A 23648-nucleotide genomic window follows, 5' to 3' on the forward strand; every position below is an offset into this window, starting at 1 on the left:
CGGCGAGAGTTGGTCGGCCCTGTGGAGAAGAGAAGCGTGGAGATCTCGGCCTGTTCCCGATGGCGGCAGCAGCAGCAGCCTATTCCCCGGCGGCGGTGGCATGGGGGAAGGCAGGAAGGAAGAAAGAAAGAAGGGGGGGGGACAGGGAGCCAGAAACAAAGCAAAAAATGGGACACGGAATCAGAGAAAGACAGACATAGAGAAAGAAAGAAAAAGTTGAGGGAGGGAATGAGGTCTGGAGGAGAGGAAGCATACAGGAGGCTGAAAGAAGGGAAGAAATATTGGATGAACAGTCAGAAGAATAAAGTGCAACCAGAGACTGATGAAATTACCAAACAAAGGTAGGAAAATGATTTTATTTTCAATTTAGTAATTGAAATGTGCCAGTTTTGAGAAAGAAAAGATATTAAACTTTAAATGTGAGTGCTGCAGAAAAAATAGAGTACTTGGAGGGCCACAGAAAAAATAGTTAATGTCTTATTAAAGAAATGACAATTTTGCATAAGATAAAACTGTTAAAGGAAAGTTTTATAAACTATAAAGAGTTTAACCTCATGCAAAATTGTCATTTCTTTAATAAGACATTAACTATTTTTTTCTGCGGCCCTCCAAGTACCTACAAATCCAAAATGTGGCCCCGCAAAGGGTTTGAGTTTGAGACCACTGTTCTTGCTGTATCTATATTAAGGCTGATTTTCAAAAGCAGTGTTTTACCCCGGATATAAAATTGTCTCCTGATAGGGCAGTTAAAGTACCAGGGATACATAGTCTGTGTGCAGCTTTATCTATTCTACAGTAAGTGGAGATTTTCCTAGAGAATGAGGTTGGGGAGGGGTTTCCATTTGCACACAGACTTTTGAAAAAGTCAAAACAAGTCCATGAAATTTAAACCAGGAAATGGTGCTTTCCTAAATGTAACTGCGACATTTCCCTGAAGTAATTATCAAAGCAGAAACATAATTGTACTTTTGATTGGAAAATCTGGCAAAGCTTGCACAGGGAAAAGTGTTTGTGTACTTTTTTGGCATGTGCATTCAGTTATAAAATTTACCCCATAGATAGCCTGGATTTATGATGGGAAAAGAGTAGAAGGATGAAGAACCCCACGTAGATCAAGCCATGATAAAACAGTGAGGCAATGCAAGCAGTGCAATCATAAAATCCAGAACTTTTAATGTCCAAATAAATTGTATCAGCTGCCTCGATTGTGTTAATGTGATTGTGTTAATTGTGTTAATGTGATTGTGTGTCGAGTGACTCGACACACAATCACATTAACCACTGAGGCAGCTAATACAATTTATTTGGACATTAAAAGTTCTGGATTTTATGATTACACTGCCTTCATTAGTAGGGTTACCAGACATCCGAATTTCCCCGGACACGACTTCTTTTTAAGGACATATCCAGGGATCCAGATGGCTTTTCAAAACCCGGCACTTTGTCCTGCTTTCCGCGTCTGCCAATGACACAACTTCCTTTTTTTAAAAATCTTTATTGATTTTTAATCTAGCCCAGGTGGATTGTGGCAGAGGCAGGCAGGGAAAGCAGGAAGGGGAGTCGCGGGCGATGTAGCTGAATCACTGCCAAGACCGGCAGTTTTTTTCAGCTTCACGGAAGGTAAAGGGCCATCGGACGGGAGAGAAGGCTGGAAACATGCTGGGCCACGGGGACTTCCCAGAGCCTTGGCACCGGGCCATGAGAAGGGAAGTTCCTGGACCATGACTCCCAGGCCGGGAACACCCCCCTCATGGCTTTTTACATTGGGGGGGTGTCAAAAAACAATGGGCACCGGGTGCCACATACCCTAGGTACGCCACTGCAGATAGGTCAGAAGTAAAAGCTTATATCTGATCCGAAACTCAATTTTCAGCCTATATAACATAATAAAACTCAGACACATGATTATGTTTTTCAGCTTAAGCAGAGTTCTAATAATGGAATTCTGGACTGGAATTATAAGCCATAGTTACACTTCTCCTCAAAAAACCTTCACTAGACCCCACATCCCCCTCCAACTATCACCCTTTTTCCCTCCTCCCCTTCTTATCCAAGTTATTTGAACCTGCCATTCACCGCTGTTGCCTGGACTTCCGTTCATCTCAAGCTATTCTTGACCCACTTCAATCAGGCTTTCGCCCACTCCATTCCATGGAAACTACCCTTGCTAAAGTCTCTAATGCCCTGTTCCTGATCAGATCCAAAGGCCTCTACTCTATCCTCATCCTTCTCAATCTATGTGTTGCTTTCAGTACTGTTGATCACCACCTACTCCTCAATACGCTGTCCTTGCAGGGATTCCAGGGTTCTCCCATCACACTTTCAGTGTATGCAGTGATTGATCCTCCTCCACTGCTATCCCACCATCAATCGGTGTAGCTCAAGGCTCTGTCTTGGGACCTCTCCTTGTCTCCATATATACTCACTCCCTCGGTGCACTGATCTCCTCCCATGGTTTTTAGTTTCACTTCTATGCTGATGAATCCCAGATCTACCTCTCCACACCAGATAGCTCTACAGGAATCCAGACCCGAGTCTCAGCTTACCTATCTGACATTGCCACCTGGATGTTTCACCGCCATCTAAAACTTAATATGGCTAACACCAAACTCCTTATCTTTCACTTAAACCTACTTCTCTCTTTCTTCATTCTCTGTTTCTGTGGATAATGCTCTCCTCTTCCCTGTCTTGTCAACTTGCAATCTTGGGGTCATCTTTAACTCCTCTCTCTCCTTCTCCATTCAGATCCACCAAACTGCTAAAGCTTGTTGCTTCGTCCTCTATAATACTACCAAAATCTGACCTCTCCATTTGAACATACTAACAAAACCCTCATCCACACACTCACTACCTCTCACTTAGATTACTGCAACTAGTTTCTCTAAGATCTTCTGCTCAACCATCTCTCTCCTATTCAATCAATGCAAAATTCTACTGTATGACTTATATTCCTCAAGAGCTGCCAAACTCACATTACCCCTCTCCTCAAGTTATTTCATTGGCTCCTCATCCATTTCCAAATACAATTCAAACTCCTCATACTGACCTACAAATGTATTCACTTTACAGTCCCTCAATATCTCTCCTCACTTATCTCTTCCATGCTCCCCCCAGTGAACTCCAACCATAGGGCAAGTCCCTCCTATCCATACCCTTCTCCTCCACTGCCAGCTCCAAACTCCATCTCTTCTGTCTTATTGCACCATATGCATAGAACAGACTGCCTGAGTCATTACGTCAATCTCTATCTCTAGCAGTTAGCAAATCCAAGCTAAAAAGCCCAATTTTGCAAGGCTGCTTTCAACTCCTAGCTCACACTCACCATAAAATTACCTATATCATCCTATCATTCTCTCTGCAAGAAACTCCCCAGCCTCTATATGTCCTGTCTGTCCAAATTAGATTATAAGCTCTTCTGAGCAGGGGGCCATCTATTACATCTCAAATGTGCAGCACTGTGGATGCCTTTCAGTGCTATAGAAATGATAAAGAGTAGTAGTAGCAGCAGCTTGGATTTACACCATTGCATTTATTTTTCAGTTCAATAAGTTTTTATTGAAGTTTTTTAACAAAATAAAACAAAACTATTCAAAAACATTGTAGCATATATCATAATCACAAGATGCCATACAAATGCATCAATAACAAATCTGATAACAAATATTATAATTGGATATATTTCCAGTAATGCCCTTTGCTTTATAAACTGCTTTATAAACTGCATGATGTAGCAATGACCTATACTTTATGAGGCTTTTAAGATGGTGCCATTTCTGTATATGGACAAGACCTCTAACACAGACAAATCTTAGTAGAAATCACTGTGGATAATGCAGTCTTTATAGAAATATGCAGTTTACTATGTTGTGTTTTGTTAAACTGTCTTACGACTAACCTTTGGCCTGGTCTCAGATGATGATTATGTGAAGAGTATGGACGTCTTACGTTTGACTTGTAGTGAGGAGCAGAATTTCCTCATAAAAGCAAAAAGATATATGATTATTCCCTTCCATATGTTTGGCTTTTGGGATGAACTCTCAGCAGGTCAAAAACAATAAAGGTATGCAGCTGTTCTGGAGCAAGCCTGGAAAATGTGATATCCCAGAAGCATTTTTTATCGTTAGAATGCATGTATTCTTGGCACAAGGATACAGATTGCAAAGAGTTTGGGTCTAAGAGTGGCTACAGATTTTTAGCAGATTTTTTTCTTCTTCTTCTTCAGAGAAATATAATAGGCAACAATCTGCATGTGTTTTTATGCTGACTTTCCTACACCAAGCTTTCATCCTGCATTACTAGTAAGATTAGCACGTCAGAATCGAGCATAAATCACGGCGCCAATGTGTGATGCAGCTTACTGCATAAACCTCTCAAGTTTCAAGTTTCTCTTTTTTTTAATCTACCGTCTATCAAAACAAGTGTCTAAACGGTGTACAATATAATAAGATTGGAGAAAGCAATAAAATAGGTAAATAAAAACAATATTTTATCAAATATTAAAAATACTAGACGGATTCACATTGACGTACACGGGACAAAAGCGAAGTTGGGGAGGGGAAGTTTTTTAAAAATACATCGAAGTAAAATAGGTAAAAAAGGAAGGTAAATGGGGAGTGGTGAGACAGGGTGGGGGATCGCTTCAAGAGAAGCGTTTGGTGTTTCAAGGCTTCACAGAGGGCACAGCAGGGTAAGCTATAGGAGGAGCTCACACAAAAAATGCAAAACAAACATAAGAACATAAGCATTGCTTCTGCTGGGTCAGCCAAGGATCCATCGTGCCGCTCCCGCGGCAGCCTCCCAGGTCCATGACCTGTAAGTGCTCCTTTACCCAAGACGTTTATTCCCTATTCATTTAATATCCCATATTGTAGCCCTCTATCTATACCCTGCAATCCCCTTTTCCTTCAGGAAGTCATCCAATCCCTTTTTGAAACCCAATATCGGACTCTGTCCTATCACCTCCCCTGGAAGCGCATTCCAGGTGTCCACCACCCTCTGAGTGAAGAAGAACTTCCTAGCATTCGTTTTGAATCTGTCTCCTTTCAATTTATCTGAATGTCCTCTTGTTTTTGATGTCCCCGCTAATCTGAAGAATCTGTCTCTCTCCACCTTCTCTCTACCTGTCATGATTTAATAAGTCTCTATCATGTCCCTTCTAAGTCTCCGCTTTTTCAGGGTAAAGAGCCCCAGCTTCTCCAGCCGTTCAGCATATGAGAGGTTTTCCATGCCCTTTATCATCCTCGTTGCTCTTCTCTGGACCCTCTCGAGTATCGCCATATTCTTCTTAAGGCACGACAACCAGTACTGGACGCAGTACTCCAGATGCGGTCGCACCAGCGGCAGGATAACTTCCTTCGTTCTGGTAGTGATACCTTTTTTGATAATGCCCAACATTCTGTTCGCTTTCTTTGAGGCTTCTGCACATCGTGCCGCCGGCTTCATTGTTTTATCCACCAATACCTCCAAGTCTTTTTCTAGGTTGCCTTCCCCTAGTACCCTCCCTCCCATCGTGTAGTTATACATCGGGTTCCCTTTCCCTATATGCAAGACTTTACATTTCTCTGCATTGCAGCTCATCTGCCATTTATTTGCCCACTCACTCAGTTTGTTCAGGTCTCTTTGTAGTTCTTTGCATTCCTCAATAGTTATGACCCTACTGGAGAGTTTTGTGTCTTCCACAAATTTTATGACTTCGCACTTCGTCCCTGTTTCCGTGTCATTAATGAATATATTGAACAGCAGCGGTCCCAGCACTGACCCCTGTGGGACACCACTTGTGACCCCTTTCCAGTCAGAGTAGTGTCCCTTTACTCCTACCCTCTGCTTCCTGTCCGCCAGCCAATTCTTGATCCATTTGTGCACGTCCCCTTCCACCTCGTGGCTCCACAGTTTCTTTAGTAGGCGCTCATGGGGTACCTTGTCGAAGGCTTTTTGGAAATTCCCCCCTCTCATACTACTGGTATGCAGTGGCAGAGCAAGGATAAGCGGCGCCCGGGGTGGTGGCATACCCCTGCCGCATGCACGCCCCTTCCCAATATCTTTTTAACTTTGGCCAGAGCAGCCACCAACTTACTGCCCGTGACGGCTTCCTCTGACGTCACTTCCTGGGTGCGGGTCGGAAGTGACGTCGGAGAGAGCGCTAAAGCCGACACAGGTAGCAAGTTGGTGGCTGCTCAGGCCAAAGTTAAAAAGGTACGGGGGAAGGGAAGGGGCTTGCTTGCAACAGGGGGAGGAGGTGGAGGGTGGAGAGGAGGAGGAGGAGTGCCAGTGCCCCGAGCAAGATGGCGTCGGGGGCAGACCTCCCCCTTGCTCCCTCCCTTACTACGCCACTGCTTGTATGTGTATTCACTGACTTACAGGAACCCCCTTTCCTCCCATATAGTCTTCCCTTGTGTTTTAACACACACTCGCTCCTGTTGTACCCCCATTTATTCACATTTAGATACTGCAGCCCCAAACACTGTCCTGCTCACCCCCTAAAAAGATACATTTCCTTCCCTTCTTCCCATGACAGACACCTCATAAACTAACTTGCCTAGATACATACTTGCAACTGCTGGAGATAAAGAACACCTTTGTAATTTAGGAGAGAAGTTATCAAGCAGTGTTAGGGCAATAACCCACATTATTAATTGCTTAATATTAAAGGGCTGTATAAGAACATAAGAATAGCCTTACTGGGTCAGACCAATGGTCCATCAAGCCCAGTAGCCTGTTCTCATTGTGGCCAATTCAGGTCACTAGTACCTGGCCAAAACCCAAGGAGTAATAACATTCCATTATCTCAGAGTAAGCAAGATTCCAGAATCCCAAAGAGTAGCAACATTCCATGCTACCGATTCAGGGCAAGCAGTGGCTTCCCCCATGTCTTTCTCAATAACAGACTATGGACTTTTCCTCCAGGAACTTGTCCAAAACTTTCTTAAAAGCAGCTACGCTATCTTCCCTTACCACATCCTCTGGCAACGCATTCCAGAGCTTAACTATTCTCTGTAGCACTGGATTTCTTGCCCTAACACAGTGCAATATAAGCTACCCCAAGGGACAGAGTTAGCAGATGCAAAACATGCTGATGTGTGTAAAACATCTCAATACTATGTAAATTTCATAACGTGATCTGCAGTGCACACCATAAATCACGTTATAACCCTAAAATGGTGGTAAAATAACCCCAGCCAAAAGGGCGCTTGATGGAGGGGCGTTGATTTGAGGGGGCTTGACTGGGAAAGGGCTCTTTGGGAAGGGACGCTCTTGCCACATACATTTATTCAGAGTGCCAGCCTCTTTAAGATGTTGCCCAGCAGCATCGGGTTGTGGCATAACACTTTAGACACAGCAGATGACTACAGAGCCCCACCCTTTTGTGATATCTGCTGTTGGTTACCTCTGCTGTTGGTTATGATTGGTAGTTGGTTTCAATTTACTTTGGGTTATGGGAAAGAAGTTTTTTGTTTATGCAGTTGCATTGTTCCTGATGCTTGGGCAAAGAGCGGTACTAATTGGCCAGGAGCAGTGCCATCCAAGAGGAGCACCTGCAAATCAGTTCTCTATCTCCACCTGCTGGTAGGTGTGTGTCTAAAGTTGTACATTTACCAGAGGAGTCAGCAACTTTGATAACTTTCCTTGTTAGTGTATTGCATGCAGTGACATAGGAAGGGAGGTTAGCGCCTGGAATGGTTATGCCTGGCACTGCCACATCAGTGTCGTACAGTGAGAGATTAGAGAAACTGGGCCTCTTCTCCCTTGAAAAGAGAAACAGGGCCTCTTCTCCCTTGAAAAGAGGAGACTGAGATTGGACATGATCGAAACATTCAAGATAATGAAGGGAATGGACTTAGTAGATAAGGACAGGTTGTTCACCCTCTCCAAGTTGGAGAGAATGAGAGGGCAGTCTCTAAAGTTGAAAGGGAATAGATTCCGTACAAACGTAAGGAAGTTCTTCTTCCCCAGAGAGTGGTAGAAAACTGGAACGCTCTTCCGGAGGCTATTGTAGGGGAAAACACCCTCCAGGGATTCAAGACAAAGTTAGACAAGTTCCTGCTGAACCAGAATGTACGCAGGTAAAATCAGGGCGCTGGTCTTTGACCTAAGGGCCGCCGTGGACTGCTAGGCACGATGGACCACTGGTCTGACCCAGCAGCGGCAATTTTTATCAAGCGTCCCCTCCTCCACTCTTCCCTGCTGCTTGGGCATTCCACGGCCCCCCCCCCTTCACGTACCGCTTGAAATGTTCACCAGCGTGAGAAGCATCTTCCATCTGCTTCTCACGCCTGCCTTGCCTCCCTTCTAACGTCATATCCTAATCTGCCCCCCCCCCCCTTTAGTACGTCACTAACTGAATGGATTGTACCGTTCCAGTCTTGTTTTAAGTTCTTTGGTCAAAAGTTGTGACTGCTATTCTGTGCTGATTTCTTTCATAATATCCAATTGCTTTGCATTTAAAAAATACTTTTTCCGCTTTTCTCTGATGCATCTGTGGCAATTATGCTAAACAGAGCATACATTCAACAAATGTTTCAATGCAGACTTGCCAAGAGAAACATATTTCCCCTGGCCTGTATGAATCTCATACATATTCATTTGTGACAGCTGTTTATATTGCAAGTAAAATATGGTTCATTAGGCTTTTGACAAATGAGATACCTGCCTCCTGCAAGTTTCAATATTTTATAAATAGGAAGAAATTTGTTACCACATTAGCAGGGGTGGGAGAGAAGGGAGTAGCACAACAGAGACTTTGGAAGTGTTTCTGGCCATCCATGGTGTGTTTCTTCAGGGAAAGATGATAAATATACCAGACAGAACAACAGAAATATCAGTATAGTGGTACCTTGGTTTACGATTGCAATTCATTCCAGAAGCATTCTCGTAATCCAAAGCACTCGTATATAAAAGCAAATTTCCCCATAGACAATAATGGAAACTCAGATGATTCGTTCCACAACCCGAAAGGTTTGCTATAAGGAACTGGGAAGAAATGGCGAGGGGTGGTCCAGGGGTGGGTACCTGCCTGGATGATGCCCGGGTTCCGCAGCCCCTTCAGCACGGTAACTTTCTTCAGGTGGCCAGGCGCTCTCAACCCTCAGGGTCCCCGTATAGCTGCCTTCCTGATGGATGTGCTTCAGGATGATGCCTCTGCCATTCACCAGCTCATGCTCTGCCAGGCTCTCGGCTCCAGAAGTAAGCTGGCCGGTCCGGGCATTTGAAGAGCGAGCTGCTATATCTTATTTGAGATGAGCGCCGTCCCGATAAACGAGCACATCCGCGCGCATCACATGTAAGCACGCACATCGATGAGCATGGCAGAGAGAGCGCTCATCGACGTGCGTACCTACACATGACGCACGCGTATGCGTTCATTTATCAGGACGGTGCTCATTTTGCGCGTTAAAATTTGTGGGAGTGTTTTGCTCGTGGAGAAAGACCTAGGCGCCACTAGGTGAGATTCTCTAAAGGACTTAGGTGCCTATAATGTAGGCCTTTAAAACCCTAGGCCTACATCACAGGTGCCTAGGTTTTAAGTTAAGCGCCACTAAGCATGATTCTGTAATGGGCAGCTAAGTGTGATTGATATGCAATAGGCGCCTATCTTTGTAGGCGCCCATTATAGAATCTGGCCCTAATGAGCTTGTTAGCCAATTTATCTGGGTGCATATCATGTCTATCTGAACCTCAGTCCTTCTACACCAGCATTCTTCAATGCAAGGCTTGAGGGTCAGTGGCTGTGCCCATTCAAACTCTGATTCTTATGTGAGCCAAGTATAGGATAATGAAGCCATTGTGACATCACTGATGAGGTTAGCTCTTAGGCATTGGTGGAATGAGGCATTATGACATCACAATAACTTCTCTGGATACCAGAGACTGTCATTCTTTAGTGTCTATTTCAACCTTAGTCCTTCTACACCAGCATTCTTCAATTCAAGGCTTGAGGGTCAGTGGCTATGTCCATTCATACTCTGATTTTTCCCTCTCCTCTTAAAGAATGACATGGGTATGGTTTCTTGCGGTTAACCACGGGGATAGGAACAAATTCTGTTCCCATGTCATTCTCTATTTTGGAACAGTTACCTTAGCTGGTTTCAAATCAAACGTATATTCAGCAATGCTATCCAGTGGTGTAGCAATTTTGGGCAAGCAGGACAGGAGAGACGTCTCCACACTTCAAACACGAAAAGAACAACAGTGGAGATGTTCAATAATACTGGTGTGCAAACTTTATTAATATAAGACCTCTGTCTAATAAGTGCGATGGCTCGAAACGCACGGGTTTCGGCCTATTCAGCCTTCCTCAGGAGCCTAAGCTTGCAGCGTGTGTGGATCTTGGACTCCTCTGGTTCTGGGCAGAGAAAGGACTGGCTTGCTTCCTTCCTTCTCTCTGTGGTTCTCCCAGAGTGTGGCAATTTGGGGCAACATATATAGAATCTGGTGGATAACTTAACAGAATATTAGAAATTATGTACATATCAAGGAACACTAAAATGCAAATGCTTCCTCCTGCTGTTGAACTGATATAACTGTTTGTGCCTAACTATAGGTGTGTCAGTTTTGTCTTATGCTAGAATTCTACGGTATAACAACATCTTTGCAAACAGCCCTCAGCATTGGTGCACCTACTTCAAGGCATCCAGTCATATTATTGCCACCCTATTCAATAAAGGAAAGTAGATGCCGCCTTTCCTTTATAAAATACTAGTGCAACCAGTGACGTAGTAAAGAGGGGGTGAGGGGGCGGTCTGCCTCGAGCGTCAGCACCCCTCTTCCTCTCTGCCCACCCCCGCCTCTTCCCTTTCCTCCCCTCCAACTGTGCACCCCCCTTCCCTTCCCCCATACCTCTAGTTGAAGTTGTTGTTCGTGGCGGTCAACAACGTGCCCTTCAAGACCCCTTTGGCTCTCCCGCTGACGTCACTTCTGGGTACCGCGCATAGGAAGTAATGTCAAAGGGAGAGCCGACGGGATCACGAGGAGCACATTGTTGACCGCCGTGAACAACAATTTCAACTAGAGGTAGGAAGGGGGGTGGGCACATGTAGCAGGCGGGATCGGGGAAGGAGCGGGAAGGGTGGAGACGAGGAAGGGGTTGGGGTGACACCACCCCAGATGGCTCTTGCCCTCGCTACGCCACTGAGTGCAACCAGGCATATGCACACCTATAATTTAGGCACAAGCACTTAACGACAGCTGTACAGTCTAAATTAGGGGTTCTCGACCGAATATGTGGGACACACCCAACCACTCAGGTTTTCAGGATACCCACAATGTATGACATAGATTTGCATAGAATGGAGGTAGTGTATACAAACTTAATCTCATGCATATTCATTGTGGGTATCCTGAAAATCTGACTGGGTTGAGAACCCCTAGCCTAAATGCCAGAGAGGCGTGTCATTACATTGTATTAAGTGGTATGTCAAGTTAATAAATCAGACTAAAGCAGTAGATCCAAAATGTTGAGAATGGCCAATTTTTCATGCCACGGGTCCGTAAGCAGTCTGAAAAAGTTACGTTTCAACTTCAACGTAGTAACAGTAAATGTTGGCAGATAAAGATCTGCACAGTAAAAGGAAGGGAATGGGACCTGATCAGCAGGGCACGGACAGTAGAAATCTGTCCGGTACCAGTCCTACTTTCCAACTACTGGAGTTGGCTGTTGAATCCCACTTGCAGGGGTGGGCAACCTTGGTCCTCGGGAGCCACAATCATCAGGTTTATCTGGATTTCCCCAAATCCTAAAAACCCAACTGGATTGTGACCCTCATTGCATGAGATTTATTTGCATGCACTGCCTTCATTGTATGCAAATAGATTTCATGCATATTCACTGGGGAAATCCCTAAGGATAGGATTCCTACTGTTGCATTACAACTTGTTTGCTCTAATTGAATTCATTAAAACTTCATTTTTTGTTTCTGGTGACTATAGTCATCTTTATTTTAGAGATGGTCACATATAATATTCCATGGTTTCTGTATATAAGTGAGTCCCATCCATGCTGTGTCCAGACTCTTTGTGTATGCCCCTCTGACAAATACACCCTATTTCAGATATGCAGTTATTTACAAAATAACGCTTCAGTGGAATTTTGGCATTACGTTTGTAAATTTTAGTGCCCACTTTATAGAATTAGTCCCTATGAACAAAATTAAATAACCCAGTATAGATATACAAGTAGTCTTTTGATAATTAGCAGTTCTGTAATTTTTCAGCTAATGCCATTCTTAACAGCTGTATTGTGCTATACAGTAGCAAATTGAAATCTTTTTCCACCATGTTCAGGAATGTTGTCTTTTGAAACGATGATCATTTTAAATGTAACCTGATATATAATAAATATTTTATTTGTTCTTGTTTGTGTTATCTTTGCAGTTTCCTAGACAAGGTTTACAGCAAACACAGCAGCAGCAACAGACAGCGGCTTTAGTTAGGCAGCTTCAAAAACAGTTGTCTAGTAAGTATGAACATTTATATTAGGAGATCACCATGTCCAATGTTCTTGCTACATTGGAGTCCTCCATTGGCATTCCTGCCAGCAGGGGGTGGTGTGACAATAGCGCTCTCAGTTGTGAGGGAATGCCAGGGTTGGATGCCCACACAGGTCATGTCTTCTTTTTTTGCTCATCTTTGTTTTTCTCCCCCAAAATACCCTTTTTGTCCAGCAGTATCCTCCTGGTCTTTGGGTTTCCAGCCTGCAATTTTATGGTCCCATCCCAACTCTACCCAGGCAATACAATGATGATATTCAGCTAAGGGACTCAGACTACAATTCCTTCCAGACCCCAGCTCATGTGAATCCTATGTCAGAGTGTAAGGAAAAAACAATGACTGTGACTTCCCTCCCATTGGGGGCTGTGAACGCTGCCTTTGCAGCCTTCCCACCCTCAGAAAACCCAGAGAAGTGAGTTTTGGTCCAAGATTGAGGAAAATGCTTTTTAAAAAATATTTAGGGCTAGATTCACTAAGCCCACCGATCAAGTTCCGACCCCTTTGCGACCCAATTTCCCTCCGACCCGATTCACTAACCTCTGTCTCAATCATCCTCCGAACCGCACATGCAAATGAGGGGGAACGGCATTCAAATGTAGGCAGGCAGCGATTCACTAAAAAAAAAAATTTAAAAAAGCAACATCAACTGGGCTGGCCAATCAGCAAACAAGCGACTGCTAGAGACCAGTCGTTCAGTGGTTTCTGACTGCATATCCTGCTCTCTGCCCTGAATCTCTTGCTCTCTGCGCCAAAGCTGCAATTCTCCTGCCGCCCTACTCTGCCCTGAATCTCCCTGACTCTCCTTCCCTTCCCCACTGTGCAAGCCCATGGTTTTTAACCCGCGGGTTTATAGCAGGTTAAAACCACAGGCTCATGAAAAAGTTTAAAAAAAATAAAATTTAGCTGTGCCGGGCACGGAAGGCCAACGCATGCGTCGGGATCACTATAGAGTGATACGGGCAGGCGGTTGGGGGCGTGAGTCCTATCACTCTTAGTGAATCTAGCCCGTTGTCCTGATAATTTTTCCAGTAGAGGAAATGGGAAAGAGGATTTGATATGTTGCTTTTCTGTGATCAGGATCACAGTAGTTTACATATTATGTTCAGGTAGTTATTCAGTTGATTTTCTCAGTCAGAAGGAATTCCCCTTGTTCTTAGGTCATTGCATTAACCATTAGATGGCTACTCAGCTTGTTAAAGTTAGCCATGTTTGTATTGCACAGGGTATACGAGTGCTTGTGTACTGCAATTCACGAACACATTGAAAGATCATGCTCTGAGGTATTTGGAGCAGCAAATATAAAATGAACATTCCGAGTTGCAAAATAAGATGACAGACTGCTGTATTCATCCGCAGAAGCAATGCAAGTGGTGTCGATGCCATCGGTACTCCTAGCTTCGTCCCTCAACCACAGATATAAGACTAAATGGGACATCCACGTGGGATCTCTACGTGGGTCGAGCAGCACTCTGACTTAATGGGGTGGGACAGTGGAGTGGGCAGACTTGATGGGCTATAGTCCTTTTCTGCCGTCATCTTTCTATGTTTCTATCTATCTTTTCCTACTCTTCTCCTTGTTCTGGGTTGTTCATTTGTTTGTTTGTTTTTTCATTACCGTTTTCTGGTTGTACATATTCCTGATCAGAAGTATAAGAGGAACCACTTGACCGCCCTCCTCAATGACTAATGTCACTGCAGGGGGAACCAAAAGCTCTTGCTCTAACTTAATAGATATTTGCGACTTTCAACATATAGTATGTCTCTGTTTTCGTTGCTTGGTAGCAAAGTTGAACAATCTTATTGGAAGGAATCTTTTAAGTGATTCCTTGGTTAGAAAGTAATTTGGGGGTTTAACTTTGTGGTGCAATTGTTATTCAGTTTTCAGCGTCTCAGCAGGCCTGAATTGCCAAAACAGCAATTCAGTGCCATTTTGGAGGTATATTCTCACATTGCCTAATACAGATAAGATTTCTCTGGTAATTTTATTCTTCAAATCACATTGGTCTCAGGCTTTGGTTTTGGGTTCCTTCTGTCTTCATTGTGGCATGGCTGGCCCAAGAGGAGCTGGGGAGTCTGACAGGGGCGCAATTTTTTACCACAGGAGCAAGACTTTTCTCCGCTTCCACGGGGCAGTGAAAGGTCTTGTCCCCATTCCTGCGGTAAACCAGTTGCAAATGTCCCCATTACTTCGGATTTACTGCAGTGACCACGGTTTACCGCAGTAAACGGTCCCTGTGTCATTCTCTAGTCATGTGTTAACATTCACAATTAATGCAATTTACCTGCTCCCAATTAAACATGAAAGAAATTAAGGGGAAATTCTACCACCGGTCCCTAAGTTAAGTGAAAAATGCCATTTTAAAAGACATTTCACGACACTTTCAAAGTGCCTACCAGTACCTAAACAAAAGGCGCTGGAATCACACCTCCGGAGGCACCTACTAGCACTAACACCACTATAGGTGTGGCTAATGGCAGAACTGGTGTGAGGTGCAATTCACATCAAAGATAGGCACTGGAAATGTAGGCCTAGAAACCCCTGGCCTACATTTCCGGTGCCTACCTTTGCCGGGGGATCCTGATAATTGGTAGGAAGAAAATTGGTAGGATCTTCCTACCAATTTTCATCCTACCAATTCTCATAACCAATTGTCCTACATCTACCAATTGTTCTATTCTGTCAGAAATGTCAAAATTAAAAATCTAAAACAGTCCCCAGCTTGCCATTAGCTGATTACGGATGGAGAATCCACAATCAGCTAAGCCGGCAGGACTCTCCGAAACCACAGCTTTGGGGAGTCCTGCCGGCTCAGCAGATTGGGGATTCCTCTGTCATGATCAGCTGAACCAACAGGGAGATCCCAGATTCCTCTCTCCCTCCCTCTCACTCACCTACTGATCCGCCCCAGTACCCTTCCAAAGAAAGCCTTACACCCCCACACACATCCTACACCCCCAACACCCCTCCTCCCCATCCACATACCAATGTACCTTTGGATGAAAAATTGGCTGGAGGGATGCCCACTCCTTCCTGCCAATAGACTGCCTCTTCAAAATGACGGCCCTTCCCCCTCCCAGTACATCTTGGAATGCACTGGGAAGGGCCTAATGCCGGATGGCTTTTAATGGTTGGACTTTATCCAAATGAACTGCAACTCACATTTTGCATTCTCAGGTACTAATGATTCCATAGAAGTTAGGACCATGTACAGCTAGTGAAAAATTACCTCTAGCCTGTTATGGGCTGGAGTGATCTTTGAAGGAGACTTCAGTAGTTGGAACCTAAGCACAGTACCAGGCAGAGCTTTGGATTCTTGCCCAGAAATAGCTAAGAAGAAGAAGAAGAAAAATTTAAATTGAATCAGGTTGGGCAGACTGGCTAGACGATTTGGGTCTTTATCTGCCGTCATCTACAATGTTACTATGTTCAAGCTCTGCTTTTCTTCATGCTCCTTTCTTTTTGCTGGCCTTTCCTTCTGTAGCACTTGTCTTCTGGTCTCAAGGAGGTCAATTGATCCAATCTGATGAAATCTAACACTCCCAACTTTCTTTCTTTGCCCTTTTATAAAGGCTAAAAATCTTCTTCTCTTTGCTGTAGTTACAAGGTATATGTATTCCACAATTGCATCCCACATCAGAACCTCTCTAAGCTCCCTCAGTATTCTGGGATGGATCCCGCCCGGTCCCAATACTTTGCCCACCTTCAGTTTTTCAAGTTGTTCATAAACGGCACAGAGTCTACTCCATTTTCTTATGTAACTTTGCCAGACAATCTCGGTCCTTCTCTGTGATTTTCTTCTGTGAACACAGAGCAGAAATATTTGTTTAGCATGTTTGTTTTTTCCTCAATACTCTCCACATAGCGGTTCCCAGCATCTTTTAGTTTAGCAATTCCATTTTTCATAGATCTGTGTATGAAGTGGAACAGGGAGATTCGGATAACACGAAAGAAGAACCAATGGAGGAAGCACTTGCTGCTCTAGAGAAAGCTACGAATATGAAAAACTTAAGAATGATTGTAGAATTCTGTGTTGGGGTTTATCTGGTAAACTGGTTCAATAGTAATTGTTGAAAGAACAGTGTGAAGAGGTAAAGAAGATGGTCATGCCTACAAGTGAGGTCGTCAGCTTGGTATGGTTACAGCAAGACTGTTCTGCAAGCTATGTTGTGTAGTGAAATGAGAAGAGATGCCACCGAGAAGATATTGAAAATCAGAGGCAAAATAGATGAGAAGACGCAGTTTGGAGACAGAAAGGGTGAGAGCCAGGAAATGCCATCAGCACTGAGGCAACTACACTCACTCAGTTTCTTGACTGGAGCACTAGAGACTCTGAATCTCCTCTTCCCTGGTTCACATCATTCACACGCGGGACAAAGCCATGCCGACATTTGAGCCCAGACAATTGGGCGCAAGACTCCAGCGCGCCACCGGAAAAGTTAATTTTAAAGAGCTCCGACGGGGAGTATGAGTGTTCGTGCTGCTGTTGGGGGGGGGGGGTTTGGAACTCCCCATTATAGAGGGTATTAATGGGGTATTATAGAGGGTATCCAAGGAGGCCCTCCTCCCAGCTGGCTTGGATTGATACCATTGATTTTTCTCATCTGCGGATTCCTGATGAAGGGATGCTGAGCTCCCGAAACCGGGCTTGGTTGAACCTGGTATCCAGGGGGGTATCAATCATCTTCCCCCCATCCTCGCTGCCTGACTTATGAAGACTATTCAAAGCTAAGTCCATCATCATCGTTTGGGGAGTTGGCTGGGGGGTTCTCAAGAGTGGTTTCTATGAGCGATTACACTTGTGTTTATTTAGGTATCTCACTGTGTTTTGATTCACGTTTTGATTTAAGGCACACATGCGGTACCCGATGATGGTGTGCAGGTGGGGGTATGGTTGCCTCTATCTTGTTGAGTAAGCGCTGGAGAATTTCTCCTTTGGCTGATCCTTCACACTGAGGATACCCTATCACATTAATTAATTATTCATTGTTAGATTTTGTCAAGTTGTGTTTACTTGCACAGTGGTTTTCGCTCTTAAGTTACCACTCTTGGAACCTTGTGACTTTTGCTGCCTTGTTGTTAGTATCTTTTGTAAGTTCCATTGGCAGGCGTTTTTGGAGTAGTGTTGGGATTTTGTTAAATAACATTGTTGATTGTGGCTACAGATGTAGATCAGACTATTTGCATGTTCTAATAAATATTGCTTAATTTCTGCATATTTCAACTGTGATTTGATGTAGGTAAGAATCACTTTAAGAAGTTTCTGAAGATAGATTTAGATTAAGCTTGCAAAACTGAATAATTTGGTCACTAATAGTTTGTAAAGCTGAAAAAATAAAAATCCTCCCCCCCAAATTGACACGCCTTACTACCATGTCCTGTCATTTATTCAGTATTATAATCCAGGTCATAGATTAGCAAATTATCAGTAGGGCATCTAACTAGCAGCGCACAAATGCACTTTTCAACCCACACAAATCTGGCCGATGTCCAAATACAAGTGTGCCTATGTGCTGTATATTGTTTGATAATTGGCTTGTGAAATAGCATATACAAATGGCTGGGGTTTTGAGCCTGTGGTGAAGCCCTTTAAATAAAAATAACAGAACAAAAAATAATACCTGTCAAATATTTGCAGACTTTAAAAACAAAAGACCTTCTGTTTCATATGCACAAAATGTGAGCATTTTCATAAGACTTTCCTCCTAGTCTGAGCCTCTCTGGATTCCTCCTTTGGGCCTGATATTGTGATTTCCTCACCTGGGCCGCAGATTCCCCAGCTATGCGTTTATTCAGGTAGGGTTGGATGACCAGGGATCTCTTCTACACTTCACACCTTGCTATTGAATTACAATTGTGTGTACATTTATAGTTTTAAATAATGGCATAAATTATGCACCTTAGAGAGTTAAAATATTAAAGGTACAGTAGCTCAGTGTCACATGTTAGTCACTCCCGTGATAGGAGAGTAATACTATTTGTGATTAACCTCACAAGCGGCATTATTGTACTCTCCCGGGTGCATCAGGATACAAAGCTGCAGCCAGATGCTTCCAAGTGGAACCTGAGAATAGCCTGGTCCCCTCCCCAAAGAGCTTCCCCTAAGCACAGATTCCTCCCAAAGAGCTTCTCCCCCAGTGTAGTCCCCTCCAAAAAGCTCCTACTTCTTGAGTAGGCTACTTACCCTAAGACCCCTCTCCCAATCCTGTAGGCCCTTTGGGGAAAATGCTATAAGATGTACCTAAAGATAGGCACCTAAATAAATCTATATATATATATAAAATCGGATGTGTATATGTATGTATGTTCCAGCATAACTCTGAAACGCAAGGACAGATTTCAACCAAACTTGGTATACATATCACTTACTATCTGGGAAAAAAATACTGTGGGGGTGGGAAGGGAGTGACATGTAAAAATAATAATAAACAAAAGATATTAGTGTCTAATCCATAGTTTTCGGGGTCACTGAGATAAATACTGATACTCCTGATGCTTAAGTCCAAGTTCAGCCCCATACAGAGGGCCATTCTTGCTACTAAAAATGAAGATGTCCACGATACGGATTTCCACAATAGGGATTGGGATAAATAGATATCTGGGCAATGCCGGGTGAACAGCTAGTAAAAAATGAAAATGAATTGGGCGATAGGTGCCTATCTTCTTAGGCATGATTCTACAAAATATAGAAACATAGAACATGACGGCCCACACTAATGGCCCACCCCCTAACTACCTCCATGAAGAGATCCCACATGCCAATCCCATCTTTTCTTAAAATCTGGCACGCTGCTGGCCTCAATTACCTGTTGTGGAAGATTATTCCAGCGATCAACCACCCTTTCGGTGAAGAAATATTTTCTGGTGTCGCCATTAAATTTCCCACCCCTGATTTTCAATGGATGCCCTCTTGTTGCCGTGGGTCTTTTAAGGAAAAAGAGATCCTCTTCCACCTGGATAGGGCCTGTGACATATTTGAACGTCTCGATCATGTCTCCCCTCTCTCTGCGTTCCTCGAGTGAGTACAGCTGCAACTTACCCAGTTGTTCCTCATACGGGAGATCCTTGAGTCCTGAGACCATCCTGGTGCCTAACTCCAGAGTAGGTGTGTTTAGGGGCAGAGAAGAACTAAGGCGCCATTAGGTGCAAATCTCTAAAGGGATTAGGCACCTATAATATGTAGGCCTTTAAAACCCTGGCCTACATTACACGTGCCTGTCTTTTAAGTTGGGCCTGATTCTGTAATAGGCGCCTAAGTGGGATTGACAAGAGCTAGGCGCCTATCTTTTTAGACACCAATTACAGAATTTCCACCTTCAGGCCTACCTTAAGGGTTTATGTCTAATGGATTTAGGGCAGGAGTGATCCCCTGTCTCCCCCTTGCTGGCACTGGGTTCAAAATGGTGCTGTCAACCCTTAATGCTAGTCATGTGATACTGCACTAGGGGTTACCCTTTCTATTCATTACATTTGATACCCCACTTAACTAATTATACAGGGTGGGATCACGGAAAAGTAGCCCACCTCCGGCAATAGTATGACAGGATGAACGAGCAAGTGGATTGTTTTTATTCACTTACCCACAAGTTACAACAGATGGTGAAAGTGGTCCCCTGTTCACGTCTATGCACCTTTGGGCACGTCGGCTCATGTTGCACCTCTTCAACAGTGATGCTGTGGATAGTTTCCTTGAGCTCATCCAGGGTACGTGGGTTGTTGGCGTACACTTTCTGCTTTAAATTTCCCCACAGATAAAAATCGCACGTGAACAAGTCCGAGGTACCCCTTGCTCACAGTTCGCTCCTCCGTAAACAGTTCATGAACCTGTGCCAGCGAGTCGCGTGAGGTGTGGCAAGTTGTCCCATCTCATTGGAAAAAGCAGTACATTTTTTTCTTCTGGTGTTAGTTGGCAGTATTCATAGTTGATTCAAAGAAAATTGGGCCCCGTATTTGTGTTCCCAACACCGTGTGTTAGAGGCGGGCTACTTTTCCATGGCCCACCCTGTATATGACCCTAGATGGATCACAAATAAAATATATCTACCACCACTTACTGTGTTAAATCTGTTTTCTGTGCTTATTTAGGTAACCAGCCTCAGCAAGCAGTAAATCCATATGGACATTCTTCTTCGCACTTCTGACTCCAAGGCAAGGGAACAAGACACGTTTCTGTTTGCACTGAAGAATACAGTTTGGAAGCCCAGGCAATGTTTATTGCTGGAGGACGATCCAAGCATTGCCCCATGGTTCCTTAATACTTGTTTTGTGATCCAATGGATTTTATTTTATTTTATTGCATTTGTTAACATTTAACTACGTGTCAGCCTATGGAACTATGAGCCTCTTTCTAGGCACTTTTTTTTTGTTTTGAATCTGGTGCTTTTTAGAGTACTGTTAGTTTACAAAAAATAGGGCGTCCTGGATTGATTTATTTGTGGAATCCAATTTCTAGAAATGCACTGGACCAAAATACTGACTTGAAAGGCACTTTTTCTTTAGGAATCCTGGTCGATTGCTGCATCGTTTTTTTTTTTTTTTTTGCGTTTAATTCTTCAACAGTAAACATTAATTCCCACCACTGTATGTATAATTTTCATAAGCACTTTATAAAGCTTTTTTTGTGTTTGTTAAAGTATACTTTTTTTGTTTTGTTTTACTGTTGTGAAATGGAAGTGCTGAGACATGTTCTACTTGTATGGAATGAACGAACAGGATGTCCAATGGTATAATGTAAATAAAAATGGTGGAGTTGACAGTGCTGAGAAGAGATCTTTTTCCCACTGGAATGTCCAATGATGTAAGTTTCATTTAATGTTTGTTTCAAAGGAACTGAACATATTTTTCTCTGCTGAACCTCTAGATGTATTTTATTGTATATTTTATATGGTAAGTATATATAATTTTGACTATTATTAAAATTAGCAGTGATAGTTTGTTATGCATATTTATAAATTTGTGCAAAAGGCATATACAAACCTATAATTTATTACAAAGAAATAGTAATTATTTTAATAGCGTCAGGTATGTGATAAATTTACAAGTGAACAGTTAATCATAAATTATTAGTAGTTTGTGTAATTTTAAAATATGCAAAAATTTTTGGGGGTTGATTGGTAGGGATTTAATTACATGGATTCTGAATGTGACATTTACAAACATTTCAAAACAATTGGCTGTTTGTTTCCTGTTCCTGTGTCTGAATTTGTCTTTGCCTTGTAACTTTTATACAGAAGTAATATATTGCAAATGGAAATGTGCACAGTACAATTGATGATCCTCAATAGGTTATTATATAAAATAAAAGTACTATGTAAATTTTAGTGTCAGTAGGTAGAACCAGATAAAAATGACTTTAGAAATGGTCAATATTTTCCTGTGTACTTTAACATTTGACCAACGCACATAGTTTTATAGAGCCTCTCATCCATTCTGTAAATTCACATCTATTCTTTGGTAACGGTGCTTGAAAAATGTAGCATAGATGGTAAATAACTTATGCAAAACGATAGTAACTTTTAAGGCAATACAGATGGAAGTAGAAATCAGGAAGATTTGCGCCCCCCCCTCTTTTTTTAAAAAAAAATAATTTTTCAAGGTGTTTATTTTATTCTCAGGGTGTTGTTTTGAAAGCTTCACCATTCCATTTATAAGGCAGATCGGATACTATTTAGACACGTGTGAAAAATTTAATTTGAAGCAGGCAGATTGCAGTCTATTTTGAATTGATGTCATTTCTTGAATCCTCTCACTCTGGTTTGGGGGAGGGGAGGAACTCATCAGTTTCTTACCTAATCTAAGAGGAATCTAAGCTGCAGATTTAGCATTTCCCAGGCTCTGCATGGAATCTGTCCTCTACGTCAAAACTACACAGGAGGAAAATAACTTCAAAAATCAAAAAGCGTGAAAAAATTCAAGAAAATAAACAAAAAACACGCTAGTGTAATTGCTGCAACTTCTTAAAAGTCCTCTTGGAACTCCATAATCCTTATACTTTAATCAGTGGATAGATTGTGCTCAGAGACATGGAGGAAAAAGGGGACAGAAAATCCCCCAAAAACCTCACCACCCAATCATAGCATAACTTCCACCTTAACACACTTTTATATGTGCATGACTTGAAAGATTGTATTATTGAAAAAGCACTTATCTTCCGTATATAGTTCTTTGACCTCGACGTGCCACGTTTCAAAATTTCTTCGGGAAGCCAAATGGTAACAGCGAAAGACTGACATCAGATATCGGAAGTTCACTGAAATCTGAATTGCAAGCTGGACCAGAGACTGACACCCATTCTGGAAGACTTAAGAGTTTTTCGCTGTTACCATTTGGCTTCCTGAAGAAATTTTGAAACGTGTGTTAAGGTGGAAGTTATGCTATGATTGGGTGGCGAGGTTTTTTGGGGACTTTCTCTCCCCTTTTTCCTCCATGTCTCTGAGCACAATCTATCCACTGATTAAAGTACAGTGGTACCTCGGTTTACGAGTGCACCGGCTTGCGAGTGTTTTGCAAGACGAGCAAAACATTTGCAAAATTGGTACCTCGGAAACCGAGCATGGCTTGATTTACGAGCGCCCCCCACCCACAATCTGGCACCCTTCCCCCTGCGATCCAGCACCCCCCCTGATGCGATCCGGCACCCCCCGACGCGATTGGGCACCCCCCGCCACGATCCGGCACCCCCTCCCGACGTGATTGGGCACCCCCGCCACGATCCGGCACCCCCCCCGACGCTTCTTATCCTCATCTGGGCACTGGCATGTCCTGTGCTTGGTGCCGGTGCCCGAAGATCAGCCTCCTCTTCTGCTAGGCCTTGAGCATGTTCAGATGCTCAAGGCCTAGCAGAAGAGGAGGCCGATCTTCGGGCACCGGCACCAAGCACAGGACATGCCAGTGCTGGTGCCCAGATGAGGGTAAGAAGCGTCTTGGGGGTGCCGGATCGTGGCGGGCGGGGGGGGGTGCCGGATCGTGGCGGTGGGTGCCCAATTGCGGGGGGAGGAGGGGGTGTGTGTGCCGGATCGCAGGGGAGGCCTTGGGGGGAGCAATGCCGGTTCTTGTGGAGGGGGGGAACGCATCAAAGCGAGTTTCCATTATTTCCTATGGGGAAACTTGCTTTGATAAACGAGCATTTTGGATTACGAGCATGCTCCTGGAACGGATTATGCTCGTA

The 23648-nt window shown here is 43.5% G+C and overlaps 1 protein-coding gene across 5 annotated transcripts in view; it reads left to right on the forward strand.

Annotated features, from left to right (window-relative positions):
* The window catches only part of MED12L (mediator complex subunit 12L), a 388873-nt gene extending 367639 nt beyond the window's left edge, over nucleotides 1-21234 (forward strand). For all 5 annotated transcript variants that reach the window (XM_033957964.1, XM_033957968.1, XM_033957967.1 and 2 more), the window contains 2 exons: nucleotides 12367-12448; nucleotides 20567-21234. In XM_033957964.1, the coding sequence (XP_033813855.1) occupies nucleotides 12367-12448; nucleotides 20567-20622 (138 nt within the window). In that variant the 3' untranslated portion in view covers nucleotides 20623-21234. The remainder of the gene's footprint in view (nucleotides 1-12366; nucleotides 12449-20566) is intronic.
* Nucleotides 21235-23648: the final 2414 nt, after the last annotated feature.

This window comes from Geotrypetes seraphini, chromosome 9 (genome assembly GCF_902459505.1).
Source record: "Geotrypetes seraphini chromosome 9, aGeoSer1.1, whole genome shotgun sequence".
NCBI classification, from domain to species: Eukaryota; Metazoa; Chordata; class Amphibia; order Gymnophiona; family Dermophiidae; genus Geotrypetes; species Geotrypetes seraphini.